Consider the following 12550-nt stretch of genomic DNA (forward strand, 5'->3'; position numbering starts at 1 on the left):
AAATTCCTGACCTTCAGCTCATACACTACAAGTTTTTTAATAAAAACGGAAAGAAGGAAACTTGTGAATTAATAGGCTAACTAGGTAGAACGCGTCTTATTTAAAAATTAAGGGATGATTTCACAGGACTGCTAACAGCACAAAATTATTATTAGCTGCTGTACAGTCATTCATGGACAACAAACTGACAATGCAATATTGCTAAAATGCGTAATGTAAACTCAGCGTCTTCCAAATAGCAAGTCAGCTCACAATGTTCTGAACAGTGAAACTTTCAAAAAATGACTTCCAGATCAGATTTGCTCTTATTCCTTCTGTTAAAAACTTGGTACATATGTGATCAATAAACCAGGCAGGTTTATACGGCTCAGCCTGCATAACAGAGTGAATAGGTGTTCTGACCACCATGAGCTTACACGGTCTTCCGAACATGGGCGTTGTGTAGTTTGTAGTCTTTTTCTCGATAAATAACGGTGCAATTCACATGAATCAGAGTGTTGTAGTGTCTGAGATAGTCAATAAGCAACCATAATCATAAACCACATTCCTCAGGATGAAAACTGCCATTGTACAGATGTTTACTTCTGGTGGAAGCGGCCGCTTCCCTGTGTCCTGTTCGGAACAAGTCGTCGTATAATTTTCATTTTCTCAGCATTATCTTGCATATTGCTGAATAAGCTCATCACTGGAGATGCAGGGCCCTGTTCACATATCCCAATTAATATTTTGCAGATTTATAAGCATATATGACCTGTTTGACTAGGTTTTATTCATTCAGTTTAAGAAACCTATGCTGATTAAACCTATTTTAATTTTAACAGTATTTATACAGCAACTTTTCATATTATGCATGCAGTATGAATGTTTTCACAGTCAAAGAAACCACTTGCAGGCCCTAGTGGTAGTTAAGAATGAGTGCTTGGTCAAGTTCTCAAGATATTCCATTCAGTGAACACAGGTTTACAACCATAATTATTTAATTATATATCTTGTGAACCTTATGTAAGGTAAGACAAAGGGCAATCACTGAGATTTCACATCTGTTTTACCCATTATATGTTTTCTTGTATTTTGCTCAGGTCTGAATAATATTATCGAACATTTTGGAAGAAAGATACAGAATAACAAGCCAAAACTTGATGCTAAAATTGCAAAGATCTCCACAGCTACAGTGAACTTTCCAGGCGAGCTGACATAAGCTGGTATAAAAGTGATCCAGACTGCACAAAATATGAGCATGCTGAATGTGATGTATTTGGCTTCATTGAAGTTGTCAGGCAGCTTACGAGCCATAAAAGCTAAAACAAAGCACAATATAGACAGGAGCCCAATATAACCCAGTACAGCCCAGAACCCCACAGCTGATCCTACATCACATTCTAGAATGATCTTTTCTTTGTAGTGCTTCATGTTCTTGTCGGGGAATGGAGGGGATATTGTTAACCAAAGCACACAAATAAGGACCTGTATGAGAGTGAAAGCAAAAACACTCAGCCTCTGCTGGAGAGGCCCAAACCACTTCATGACATTACTGCCTGGAAGTGTAGCCCTGAAGGCCATTAACACCACTATTGTTTTCCCCAGAACACAAGAGATGCAGAGGACAAATGTGATCCCAAACGCTGTGTGGCGCAGCATACATGACCATTCAGAGGGCTGGCCAATGAAGGTAAGAGAGCAAAGGAAACACAGTTTCAATGAAAAGAGCAGCAGGAAGCTCAGCTCTGAGTTGTTGGCTTTCACAATGGGAGTGTCTTTCTTTATAAAGAATAGCCCGGCCACAAATGCAGTTACACACGCTCCAAATATGGAAAATATAACAAGCACAATCCCCATAATTTCTTGAAAAGACAGAAATTCAACAGTCTTTAAAACACATTGATCCCTGTTAGCATTAGACCAGTATTCTTCCAGGCACTGAATACAATCATTAGAATCTGAAAGAAAACAATGAAAACCATTAGGACCCTATTAAAGCTTTGCATGTACAATATAATTAGCAGATGCAATACAATAGAGGATACCGGGGGAACATCCACAAAACTTCAATGTTTTCGCCTAATTAAAAAATATATATACACATTCTTGCAAATATTATTTATCCAGAAGATTTATTCAGAAGACACATGTCTTTGCTATGACTATAGACCATTGGTAAACATTGACATATCGTGAATTAAATTGAGTATGAATTCATTACACCTGTCTTAAGTCAAAAATATGGGTCAATATGTAACAAATTGGCATTTTATTCTCTTAAAAATGTGAAAGTAGGGCGCGGCATATTCCTATAGTGCTGGATTGTCTCCCCCAAGCCCTGCGTGAGCATGCTCTGTTCTGTGCTTCTGTCACTTTGAAGAGGACTGTTTTGTCACCTGTGGGCTTTTTAGGTGATGTAGGTAATGATTTATTGAAAAAAGGAATGTTAGATTTGATAATTTTACACAGTGTAGTGACTTATTTTAATTTACTTCTCAGAAACCACAAATTAAAAGGTGACTGCACAACATGAACACACAATACAAGCTGGTTGTCAAGCAAATTACTTTACGATGACCACTCAAGAATGAACAAATGTCCAGTTATCCACAAAAAAAAAGTTTATTTCAGTTTCACTCCATTTCAGACCCGAAGTTGCCCGACAGGGTAATTTAGCTGCATTCATTTAAATACAGACTGGTAAAATTTAAGTTTTAGTGTTATTAGATCTTAGCGCTGCATTTGACACTGTAGATAATAAAATTGTGAAAATTAAACTCAGAAAGAAAATGGTGTAGCGAACAGCATCTATCGATATTGTCCAATATTTAACATACAATTTAACATTTGCAAAACTAGCTAATGCCACAGTTAGCAATAATGTGTGAATTTTGACAATGGCAAGCTAGCTAGCAAGCAAAAAAGTGACAGCAATCGAATCTAACATTTAACCCATTAAAACTATATAATGATCTAATCAGCTAGCAGTTATGTTGCTTATCGGAATGCCAGTGATGTTCGTGTTGCGAGTGTTGTGGCCCATGGGGTCGCACTGTGACTGACAAATGCTTGTTCAGTAAACATAGGAGGTCAAACTACTGTATGGCCATTTACTTTGTAGGCTATTTATCAATTTTACGCATTCCAACACTCAGTGTCATATATTCAGTCACATTTTGACCGACCAAGAGTTGACTCGTGACTAATAAAACACCGGCTATATATGTTCGGTCTCAAATCAAATCAAATCATCAAGTAAAATCACGCATTGATTCTTATTCTTCTTTGTATTTTGGGTATAACTGGGTTGGAAATGTGACTATAACTCCCTTTAGTTTGGTAGAAAAGGGCAGGAATTTTTTCATTATAGCCTATGGGGAAATTGACAGTTACAGTGGACTGGCCGGCATATTGGTTTCTGCAACTTCAGGCTGTGCCTGTCTCTCCAGGTTTCTATATCTCTATGGTCTAGCTCCTAGCTCCTTCCCTGTTCCTTTCCGCATTGGACTGACTCCCTGGTTTCAAGCCTTGCTCGCCCTGGACCTCATTCTCGGCCCAGCCCCCCTGCCTGCCTTATCCGTCTCTGTCCAAACCCCGCTCCAGCCCTTGTGGTTAATGTATTTAGCTATAAAGCTATTTTTATCAAATCTGTGGCTATGTAAGACAGCTAGTTTTCTATTCTGTCACTATTATTTCAAGTGGAAGCCGTTGAATTACAGTCATCGTTGAGTGAGAAGTACCTGGGCCCTCCGGCCTCCCTGCTGTATTGCCCTGTTCGCCGTGCTTTGACTGAGTGGTTCCGATCGTTTCCATGTGACACTGAATGTATTTATGTTTATATCTTTGTGCAGAGTTAATAGTTAGCTAGCTCACCGCCGTCTGCTGTCAACCCAGGTAAGAAGTCATCATTTGGTAATCAATATGGTGACCACAAACGTTTGGTCACGTGATTGAAATCCAGGAATAGAGTAGTTAGTGTTGAGTTACCTGTAGCATTGCTGATTTCACCCTCAGCACAGGGCACACAATCATAGCAACAGACTGGCCTTCCTCTCTGCACAGCCTTCCGGGTGCCTGGGGGACAGCTCTCACTGCACACTGACCTGGGTTTCTGTGCAACATGGTTCAAATCTTAAGTCAAAGCTCTACTAATGGACAAGGTGATTTGCAAATACTCTTTGATAATTATTCACAATAATTTTATATATCATCAAATCAAGAAGCACATTATTGACACACAGATGATAATTCAATACTTGCCACAACATAGTCTTCCCTTATACATTTAGGATTTCGTTCTGTTTCATTTATGTATGCCATTCGTATTGTCTGGTAAATGAAGCAGTGTGAAAAACATATTTTGAGGGACAGGCTCATATTCAGTTTCTTATATATTTGTGAGTTAGATTCACTACATTCAGATATTACTCTCAGCTTCGTCCTCTGTTTTCTGGCCAGCACATGGCATGTTGCAAGCCAGTTCATTTAGGGCATGGTAAGCGTAAGGTAAGGCACAAGGTTTAAAATGGCTGGACCTATGGCTTAATTAATTAATAGGTTTGTCTTGGGTGAAGTGATAAACCAACCAAAGTGTCATCTCCCTTTAAAGTCAACTTCGTTTTTGCCCCTGCTAATATCTGAATTGCATAATGTGATACACATTTGTTTTAGTTTCAGATTTTTTTTAAAGTTTATTTTTCATCATTGGAGTTCTCTTATTAACTGAACAAAAAAGTGCCATTTCAATTAATCCCATTTTAAAAATTGTTTTAAAAACAGTCATGTACAGTGTATCCCCATGACCTTTGGCTATTTGAAAAAAACATGGCAATGTATTTGTGGCAGCTGGGCTTGGTATGTGGGAATGAAGCAGGTCAATCTCAGGACCATGCCTACTGGTTAAGTAGGCACACACCTGGACGGCATTAGGAATCAGTCCATCCGTCTTTTACGATTGTTACATGCCCAAATGCCCCAATGCCCCACTGTGCGAGGTTACAGAGGCTACGTCATTGGTCATCCACATACAAATTTGAGGATGGTGTTAAGCAAAACGTTGTAGATCAATCGTGGCAGTTTTTTTCCCTGGAAAAAGTCATTCTAAACATGCTTTCTTTTCTTGCTTTCGTTTTGGATATTTGTGACATTGTTACTGATAGGTGTCATAACTTCAACTATTTATTTGGGATGTGACACAGTTTGAGAGAGGTAGCAAAAGCAATCCCATTTTGAAAGTGCACTTCATTAGCCTAGGCTACTTTATCCACATGCAAGTAATATTTCAGTATCGATGGTGACATTTGAAATAACAATGTTGTATTGTGGGTAGAATGCTACGTTACAGTACATTATGCATGATATTTTGATGCTCCTATTAGTTGTTCATTAGACATCCATTGTCTGTGGTCATAGCAGCTGTCACATTGCACAATTTATTTTGTCTGTGATTATGTCAAACTGAGAGATCTAAGACGGAAGATGTTGGCTCACAACAATAGATTTATTGTTCCTGTTGATTTAGAAATTTTGTCTGCAACTGCAGAATCATGGCAGAAATTGCAGTGTATACCCAGCTTTAAGTATCGCCCCTTTTCTTGACAATCTTGAAAATGAGATACCCAAAATAAAATGGTTCTATTGTTGAACGATTTTGACTACAAGTATAATCCTGGTCTCCTCTGAAAGTTAAACCTGTAGAATTACTCAGAATATTAGTGAAAATGTTATAGAAGATGAAGCACAGTGAAAGTATGAAAGTGTTTTTCTCGTTGAGAAGATTTTCTGTGTTTGAGTGGATACAGATTATTGTGGCTTTGGCTAGCATGCTTAGAAGTACACTGGAGCCACAACCACAACACTGAACAAATTTGATGACAATATCACCAAGAATGAGCACTGTGCATTGTTCATTCATTCATTCATTCATTATCCTAACCCGCTTATCCTGAACAGGGTAGCAGGGGGGCTGGAGCCTATCCCAGCATACATTTGGCGAATGGCAGGAATACACCCTGGAGAGGTCGCCAGTCCATCGCAGGGCACACATACCATTCACTCACACACTCATACCTATGGGCAATTTAGACTCTCCAATCAACCTAACCTGCAGGTCTTTGGAATGTGGGAGGAAACCGGAGTACCCGGAGAAAACCCACGCAGACACGGGAAGAACATGCAAACTCCGCACAGAGAGGCCCCAGCCGAAGGGGATTTGAACCCAGGACCTCCTTGCTGTGAGGCGACAGTGCTACCCACTGCACCATCCGTGCCGCCAGAGACAAATCTCATACCTGTAATTATGAAAGGAGATACAATCCAGGTGTTGTTGGACTTGCTCCTGTACCCTTGTGCACCAACGCCTGGTTCCACTAGAGGCTATAGATTGGCTCACGGAGGTGGGGATTCGGTGTGTGCATGGGGATGTACATTATCATCAAACTGCAGGAGCCTGAGGACCCTCCTATCCTCTCTCGATTGACTGACTCTCGGGATGAGAAGCTAAGTCGAGTCAACAAAATAAGAAAATTTGTGCTTCCGTGATGCTGATTAAACGGTGACACAAACATTATACTGAGTCGGAAAGACATCATTTGGCTAACAAAACAGTTTAACCAAGTTGCGTTAACAAAGCAACAGTGAACAGCGGTAGGATCAGCTCCAGTGCTGGTAAACTGATTGACCTTTCCAAATGACTTTTCAAATGTCTGCTGAAATTTGATGTGGTTGCTCCTGCATGCTTTATTTTAATGCTGCAATGTTGCAATAATTTTGTTTGACTCGATGAGCCTTAATTCCTTAAACCCAAAGGCCACAACATGCGGAACTGTAACATTACTTATGCTGCAAGAAATATAGTGTAAGGCGTTGCTATGTTTTAAACTGAAAGGTGCGTGTTGTGGCACATAAAACAACATTGGGTGTGTTTTTACCACGGATTATATTTCATATAAATAATGCAAAAATAATACATTGTTCACTTTGTCATTTTCACAATGCCATTTGGCAAAATTATTGTTCACGAGTCCTTATTGAGTTGAGTTGAGTCTGTAGTTTGTGTATGTGCGACTAAAGTGATTTGAGTCCCCATCTCTGTTTGTAGTATTAGCAAATGGAAATGTGATACTAGCTGACAGCAGTTCATGATATATCTAGCTACCTGTAGCTTTCATATCAGAGCCGGATGGTAGCTAAAGTTAGCTACTTAGCTACCATTTGGCTGTGATACCTGAATGCTAGGTATGAAAAACTCTTTGCTAGAGTTGTCATGTAGCTTTATAACATCTATGGAAATGTCTGTCAATGGTTAGAAACTAATTTAAACTTCTCAGAGGAGTTTATTTAGCTAGCCACTAAATTTGACTGTTCTGCTGACCAACTGCTGAGAATGGTGTTTCCCTGTCTCGCAAACTACATAATGTAAGTGAATATCGTTTATCGCAAGTTTTAACACCTTGCCACATATCGCATTTCACTTTTTTGATTGCATGTGTGAGTATAGGGGATTAAATAAGATTCAATAAGATTCAGCCCTATGTGTCTGTGCTGTCATCAGACCATAATTTTCATGTAGTTCATAAAAACTTACCTCTTTTTGCCCACCTGCCCAAAGCATACTAACAGGACTCATCACAAACTGCTGACCAGATGGGAAAGAAGCATCATAATAGCCAACCACTCTGAACTCTACAGCACCGTCAGGAGAAAGCTGCCAGTTCACCACCTCATATCTGGCTATTGGGTCCCCATTATTGTCAAAGGAGACATGCTCCCCAGTTCCCAAAGTGAAATTGACCTTTTTCAGAGCCCTAAGTACCTGAAGAGAAACAAAGATTTCAGCCAAGAGAACATATTTGTTGGCTTTGTTCATAATTAAAGTTTTATTGACTACGTGAAAACGGTTTATTGAGTTACCTGCCAGGGTTCTGGTTTCACACTGTTTGTGCAGCCTTGATGGGCTGTACATGCCAGCAACTCATGAAGAGAATGAGCAACAGCGTACACTGCTTTATAAACATTGCTGGAGATTCTCAGCTCTGACACATCAGTGTAATCATTTTCCAGTTCATTCAAGCTCTCAGATCCAGTGCATGGGGCATTATGAGGCTTGTCGTATCTATTTCTTAGATAACACTGAAAAGCAGCTTCCCAAAAGTCTGTAACAACAGTATTGTTTGGGTACTGGGATGGGTGAAGTTTGAATATAAATTCTTTGAAGCCATTTATTTCCCCTCTGGTGACAGCAAAGCCAAGAGATCCTCCCAGTATTCTGAAACTCGTAGGTGTCACAAGATTGCTTGCAGTTATCCAGCCTTCACTGCCAACCATTTGAAGGCCAGTAATATTCTGAAAGGTCAGCTGCTCCAATAATTTGCTCATTTCTCCTTGACCAAGGAATGCTATAATTACCTTTGCAGTACCTCTTCTGATAACATCTACAACCTTCTGTAATTTCTCTTGTTCAGTCCTGTGAAATTTCTCAGAATACTCAATGCAGATCCCTTCCTGTTGAGCAGTTTCTATAAATGTAGCCATTCCGTTGTTGCCATAGTCACTGTCACTCCTCACGGCTCCTATCCAGGTCCAGCCAAAGTGCTTCACCAGCTGAGCCAGTGCTCTGCTCTGGTAATAGTCACTGGGAATGGTTCTGAAGAATGAGGGAAACTCTTTTCTGTTGCTCAGACATGCACATGTTGAAAAGTGACTGATCTGGAAACAACAGTAAAGTAAAAGATATAAATATGAATGCAAATACTGTGATTCAGTGTCTAGCATCGTCGTTTTCCATATCATGAGGCAAATATATAATGTCTTTGCATTTGTGTGTGTGAGAGAGAGAAGGGGAATGGAAATATAATGGGGGAAAAAACGCAAGCAAAATTATCAAGAGTACATTTTAGGGACATATCAGTAGTACTACACCAAAGTGGAAATCTTTTATAATTATGTTTTGTGGTTGGCATGATCAATTTATCTGAGCAGAGGGGACAACTATGTTTATTCTAGGCTTTGGACTTATATAGATAGTCATTGACTTATTTCGTAGTCATTGGTCCTTACCATTGTGCAGCCTTGTGAATTAAATTTTCACAACAGAAAATCCATCCATCCATCCATTATCTTAACCCGCTTATCCTGAACAGGGTCGCAGGGGGGCTGGAGCCTATCCCAGCATACATTGGGCGAAAGGCAGGAATACACCCTGGACAGGTCGCCAGTCCATCACAGGGCACACACACCATTCACTCACACACTCATACCTATGGGCAATTTAGACTCTCCAATCAGCCTAACCTGCATGTCTTTAGACTGTGTGAGGAAACCGGAGTACCCAGAGGAAACCCACACAAACACGGGGAGAACATGCAAACTCCACACAGAGAGGCCCCGGCCGACGGGGATTCGAACCCAGGACCTCCTTGCTGTGAGGCAGCAGTGCTACCCACTGCACCATCCGTGCCACCACAACAGAAAATCCTTGTTTACAATTCCTGAACATATTTTATGAACATATTATCATTCCTGTTTGGGAGTATGTACAAATGAATAAAGGGAACTCTTACCACTGGAATCTGAAATAATCCAACCGTTGCTGCAATTGCAATGGCATTAGTCGACATGGATGTCCCAACAATGGCCTGCACTACTGCAGGTGTGGAGCATGATGTGTCAGACAGTGTTTCCTCATAACCGTTCATCAGAGCCATGGCCGCTCTTAGAGAGAATATTGGAGAGACACAGGAATCATAAATCTTATATCCAAGAGATACCCCAGGGAGCAGGTCAGTTCTGTTATTTATTTCTTCAGTGGTGAAGATCATGGTCTGGGCCAACCGGAATTCTCTGAAATAAACTCTTCATAAATAAAGACATTACAGAATATATTATTGCTTGACAGGCTAACCAGCAGATTAGAGTTTTAGATATTAATAGGATATTATTGTTGTATACTATGAAATATTGTTCCTCAAAGAAATGTTATTGATATTACCCTTTGTTTAATTTGAATCCCATCACAATTTTTCTTGTCAACGAACCACTAATCCGAGGAGCAGATGAATGTTAATAATGAATCTCACCGTGAACACTTCAGGCGCTCAGGTTTGGTGTAAAATTTGCTGGTTATTTCCCTGGGAATTTTGTGCAGGGAGAAGACCCCACCGATGTTTATGTCTCCATGTTGATAGAAGCTGGGCTTGGTTGCCCTCCCCAGTCTTCTGCATGGTTGTGTCTGTGCTGTAGCCCTGAGGACTGTCAGTGCCAGAAGAATGGTCTGCAGTGCCATCCCACTGCACATCTCAGATCCAGCACTGCAGTGTACCAGGTTTAAATATAACTTTTTTTTTTTTTTTTTTACATCAATCTGTGACTCGCAAAGGCATGACCAGGAAACATTGAACATGTGAAACATCACATTGAGGCGGAGCAAATTGTAACAGAAACAAGTGCAGCAGAAAAAGTATTTGTATATTTCCAAGAGACACTGTGATCATTTTCAAGTCTTTTCAGCTTAGTTATCTCACATGGAGAGAAGTATATTGTTGTATTTCAACACTACCGTGGTGTACAAAAATTTGGGCACCCCTGGTCAAAAAGCAGTTTACAATGAATATCTAAGGCTTCTTTCTGGCAACTGTGCCATCTACGTCTTTTTTGTTTAAAGTATGTTGTATAGTTGTCCTGTGAATTGCTTGACCTGTGTCTGCTACTATTTTCTGCAGCTCTTTTGTCGTAATGTGTGGGTTCTTCTGAGCATTTCTCACCAGGTCTTCGGCCATTCTATCTGAGATTTTTCTTGGTCTTCCCTTGACTTCAACTGTTTCACTTGTCTTTCATTTTCTAATAATGTTTCTGACAGTGGAAATTGGTAGTTTGTGTGTTTGCTTGTTTGATAGCATGGCTGCTATCATTAGTTCAGATATACACTATGTACTTGTGTAATTTGGCAGTGATTACCTCTTTTCGTTTTTTTTACAGAGGATTAATTAATACAGAGTGAAGACATAATTGGTACATTCTAAGTACATATAGCAACAAAATACTTAATTGATTTCTAGAAATTAGTCACACTTTAAGTCCTGTGTTCCTCTGAAAATATTCTATTTGGTTGTTGATTCAAAGAGAATATTTGATTGAATCCTCAGCAGCCTGCTCAGTGGTACATGTTATTGGAAGTAGACCAGCATAGTTACAGTACCCGTAGCAGGTATTAATGTATTGTGTGTTGGAAGCCTTGTCAGTGCATAAGTCAAGATAATATTATCGGTGCTTCTGTGAATTTCCTGTCTTTTTCGGCTTTTGCCAACAATTATGACATTATCTCTCACCTTAAACATAGTTTTTGGGTTGAATTATATTAAGCAAATGTAAAAAAGAATTGTCCGAGTATTAATTTTCATTCCTCTGACGAAACAGTAATGATAAAATAGCAAATCTGAACAGATTACATCGACCAAAATAACATTTAAATATTTATGATATTAATCAGTGTAATGTATGACATAGAACAAAAACATGAAAGCTAATGAAACCTTTTTATGACATATTCACCTGGTATCTTTTTTGGAAAATGTTATTATCCTGCAGTTGAACTTTCCAGAGCGAAATCCGAAGTTAATGTGGAACAGCAAGGGTTATTATGTCTTATATTTCGGAGTTGCCTCCAGAATGATTGAAGATACACAAAAAGTGCTGTAAACATAACATAACATCATGGAAAAAACTGGCCATTCAGCCCAACAATGCTCATCTTTTCCTCCCAGTAAGTGTACCTACTGCTTAGTTTGCCTAAAAGTATCTAACACCGTACGAAGCCTGGTCTTGAAAACCCTCAGTGTCTCTGCCTCCACTTCTTCTTCTGGCAAGCTATTCCACACAGTGACCTCTCGCTGTGTGAAAAAATACTTCCTAATATCGTTGGCTTTGTCCTTACCCTTTGGATTTTTTGCATTCATTCAGTTTTTAACAGCACAATTTCCAATCACTATGGTGATAAAATACAGTATTTGTGTATGTTCAACATTTTGAGTTTATCTCAGAAATTATATAGGTTTTTTTTTTTTTCATTGGCAGTCAGGTGTGCCAATAATTTTGGAGCCCACTGTACAACATTGCCATGTTGTCGTATCATTACATATTGCTGAATAAACCAAGTACTGGAGATGTAAGGCCCGGTTAACATATCACAATCAATTTGTATTAGTTATGTAAGGTGGAAATTATTAAATCTTGTGTCATCAATCAGTGCACTGGTCAGCTTGCTGACTTCCTCTGATACGGTGGCAATATGTGGAGCATACATTGTTAGCACCCAACTCCTCGGCACCCACACAGGTGGGAGCCTGTGGGAGAAAACTTCATTGTTCCCAAAACTGCTGTCTTCCTGAACCCCCTGTAAATCACCCCTTCCTCTCATCTTCCTTTCAGGGTTGGAGCACTGAAATAGTGTATATGGCATAAAGATGTTTCATGACAATCCCAGGTCAGAACTTAGTAATGTTTGGTATTATTCGGATTGTTTCAGTGCGTTTCATAACCATCCAGGAACCTAGGGAAAACTGTGTGGAAATCTGTC

The 12550-nt window shown here is 39.6% G+C and overlaps 1 protein-coding gene across 1 annotated transcript; it reads right to left on the bottom strand.

Moving 5' to 3' along the window:
- Positions 1–1023: 1023 nt before the first annotated feature.
- LOC133107850 (extracellular calcium-sensing receptor-like) lies at positions 1024–10153 on the bottom strand. The gene is made up of 6 exons (XM_061217099.1): positions 10056–10153; positions 9540–9831; positions 7891–8685; positions 7565–7792; positions 3967–4090; positions 1024–1937 (listed from the first exon to the last, which is right to left on the bottom strand). Exons 2-6 carry the CDS (start codon positions 9795–9797, stop codon positions 1024–1026), a joined length of 2319 nt encoding a protein of 772 aa, XP_061073083.1. The 5' UTR covers positions 9798–9831; positions 10056–10153.
- Between the last annotated feature and the right edge of the window lie 2397 nt (positions 10154–12550).

The sequence above is a fragment of the Conger conger genome, chromosome 13 (genome assembly GCF_963514075.1).
Source record: "Conger conger chromosome 13, fConCon1.1, whole genome shotgun sequence".
In the NCBI taxonomy this organism is placed as follows: Eukaryota; Metazoa; Chordata; class Actinopteri; order Anguilliformes; family Congridae; genus Conger; species Conger conger.

Bases quoted from the DNA above. Each gene is read 5' to 3' on its own strand.
- LOC133107850 (XM_061217099.1), bottom strand. From the start codon at position 9,797: ATGATCTTCACCACTGAAGAAATAAATAACAGAACTGACCTGCTCCCT. The intron at 8,686-9,539 runs GTAAGAGTTCCC...TGTTGTTTCCAG, and splicing joins GATTATTTCAGATTCCAGTG to ATCAGTCACTTTTCAACATG. The intron at 7,793-7,890 runs GTAACTCAATAA...GTTTCTCTTCAG, and splicing joins TGAAACCAGAACCCTGGCAG to GTACTTAGGGCTCTGAAAAA.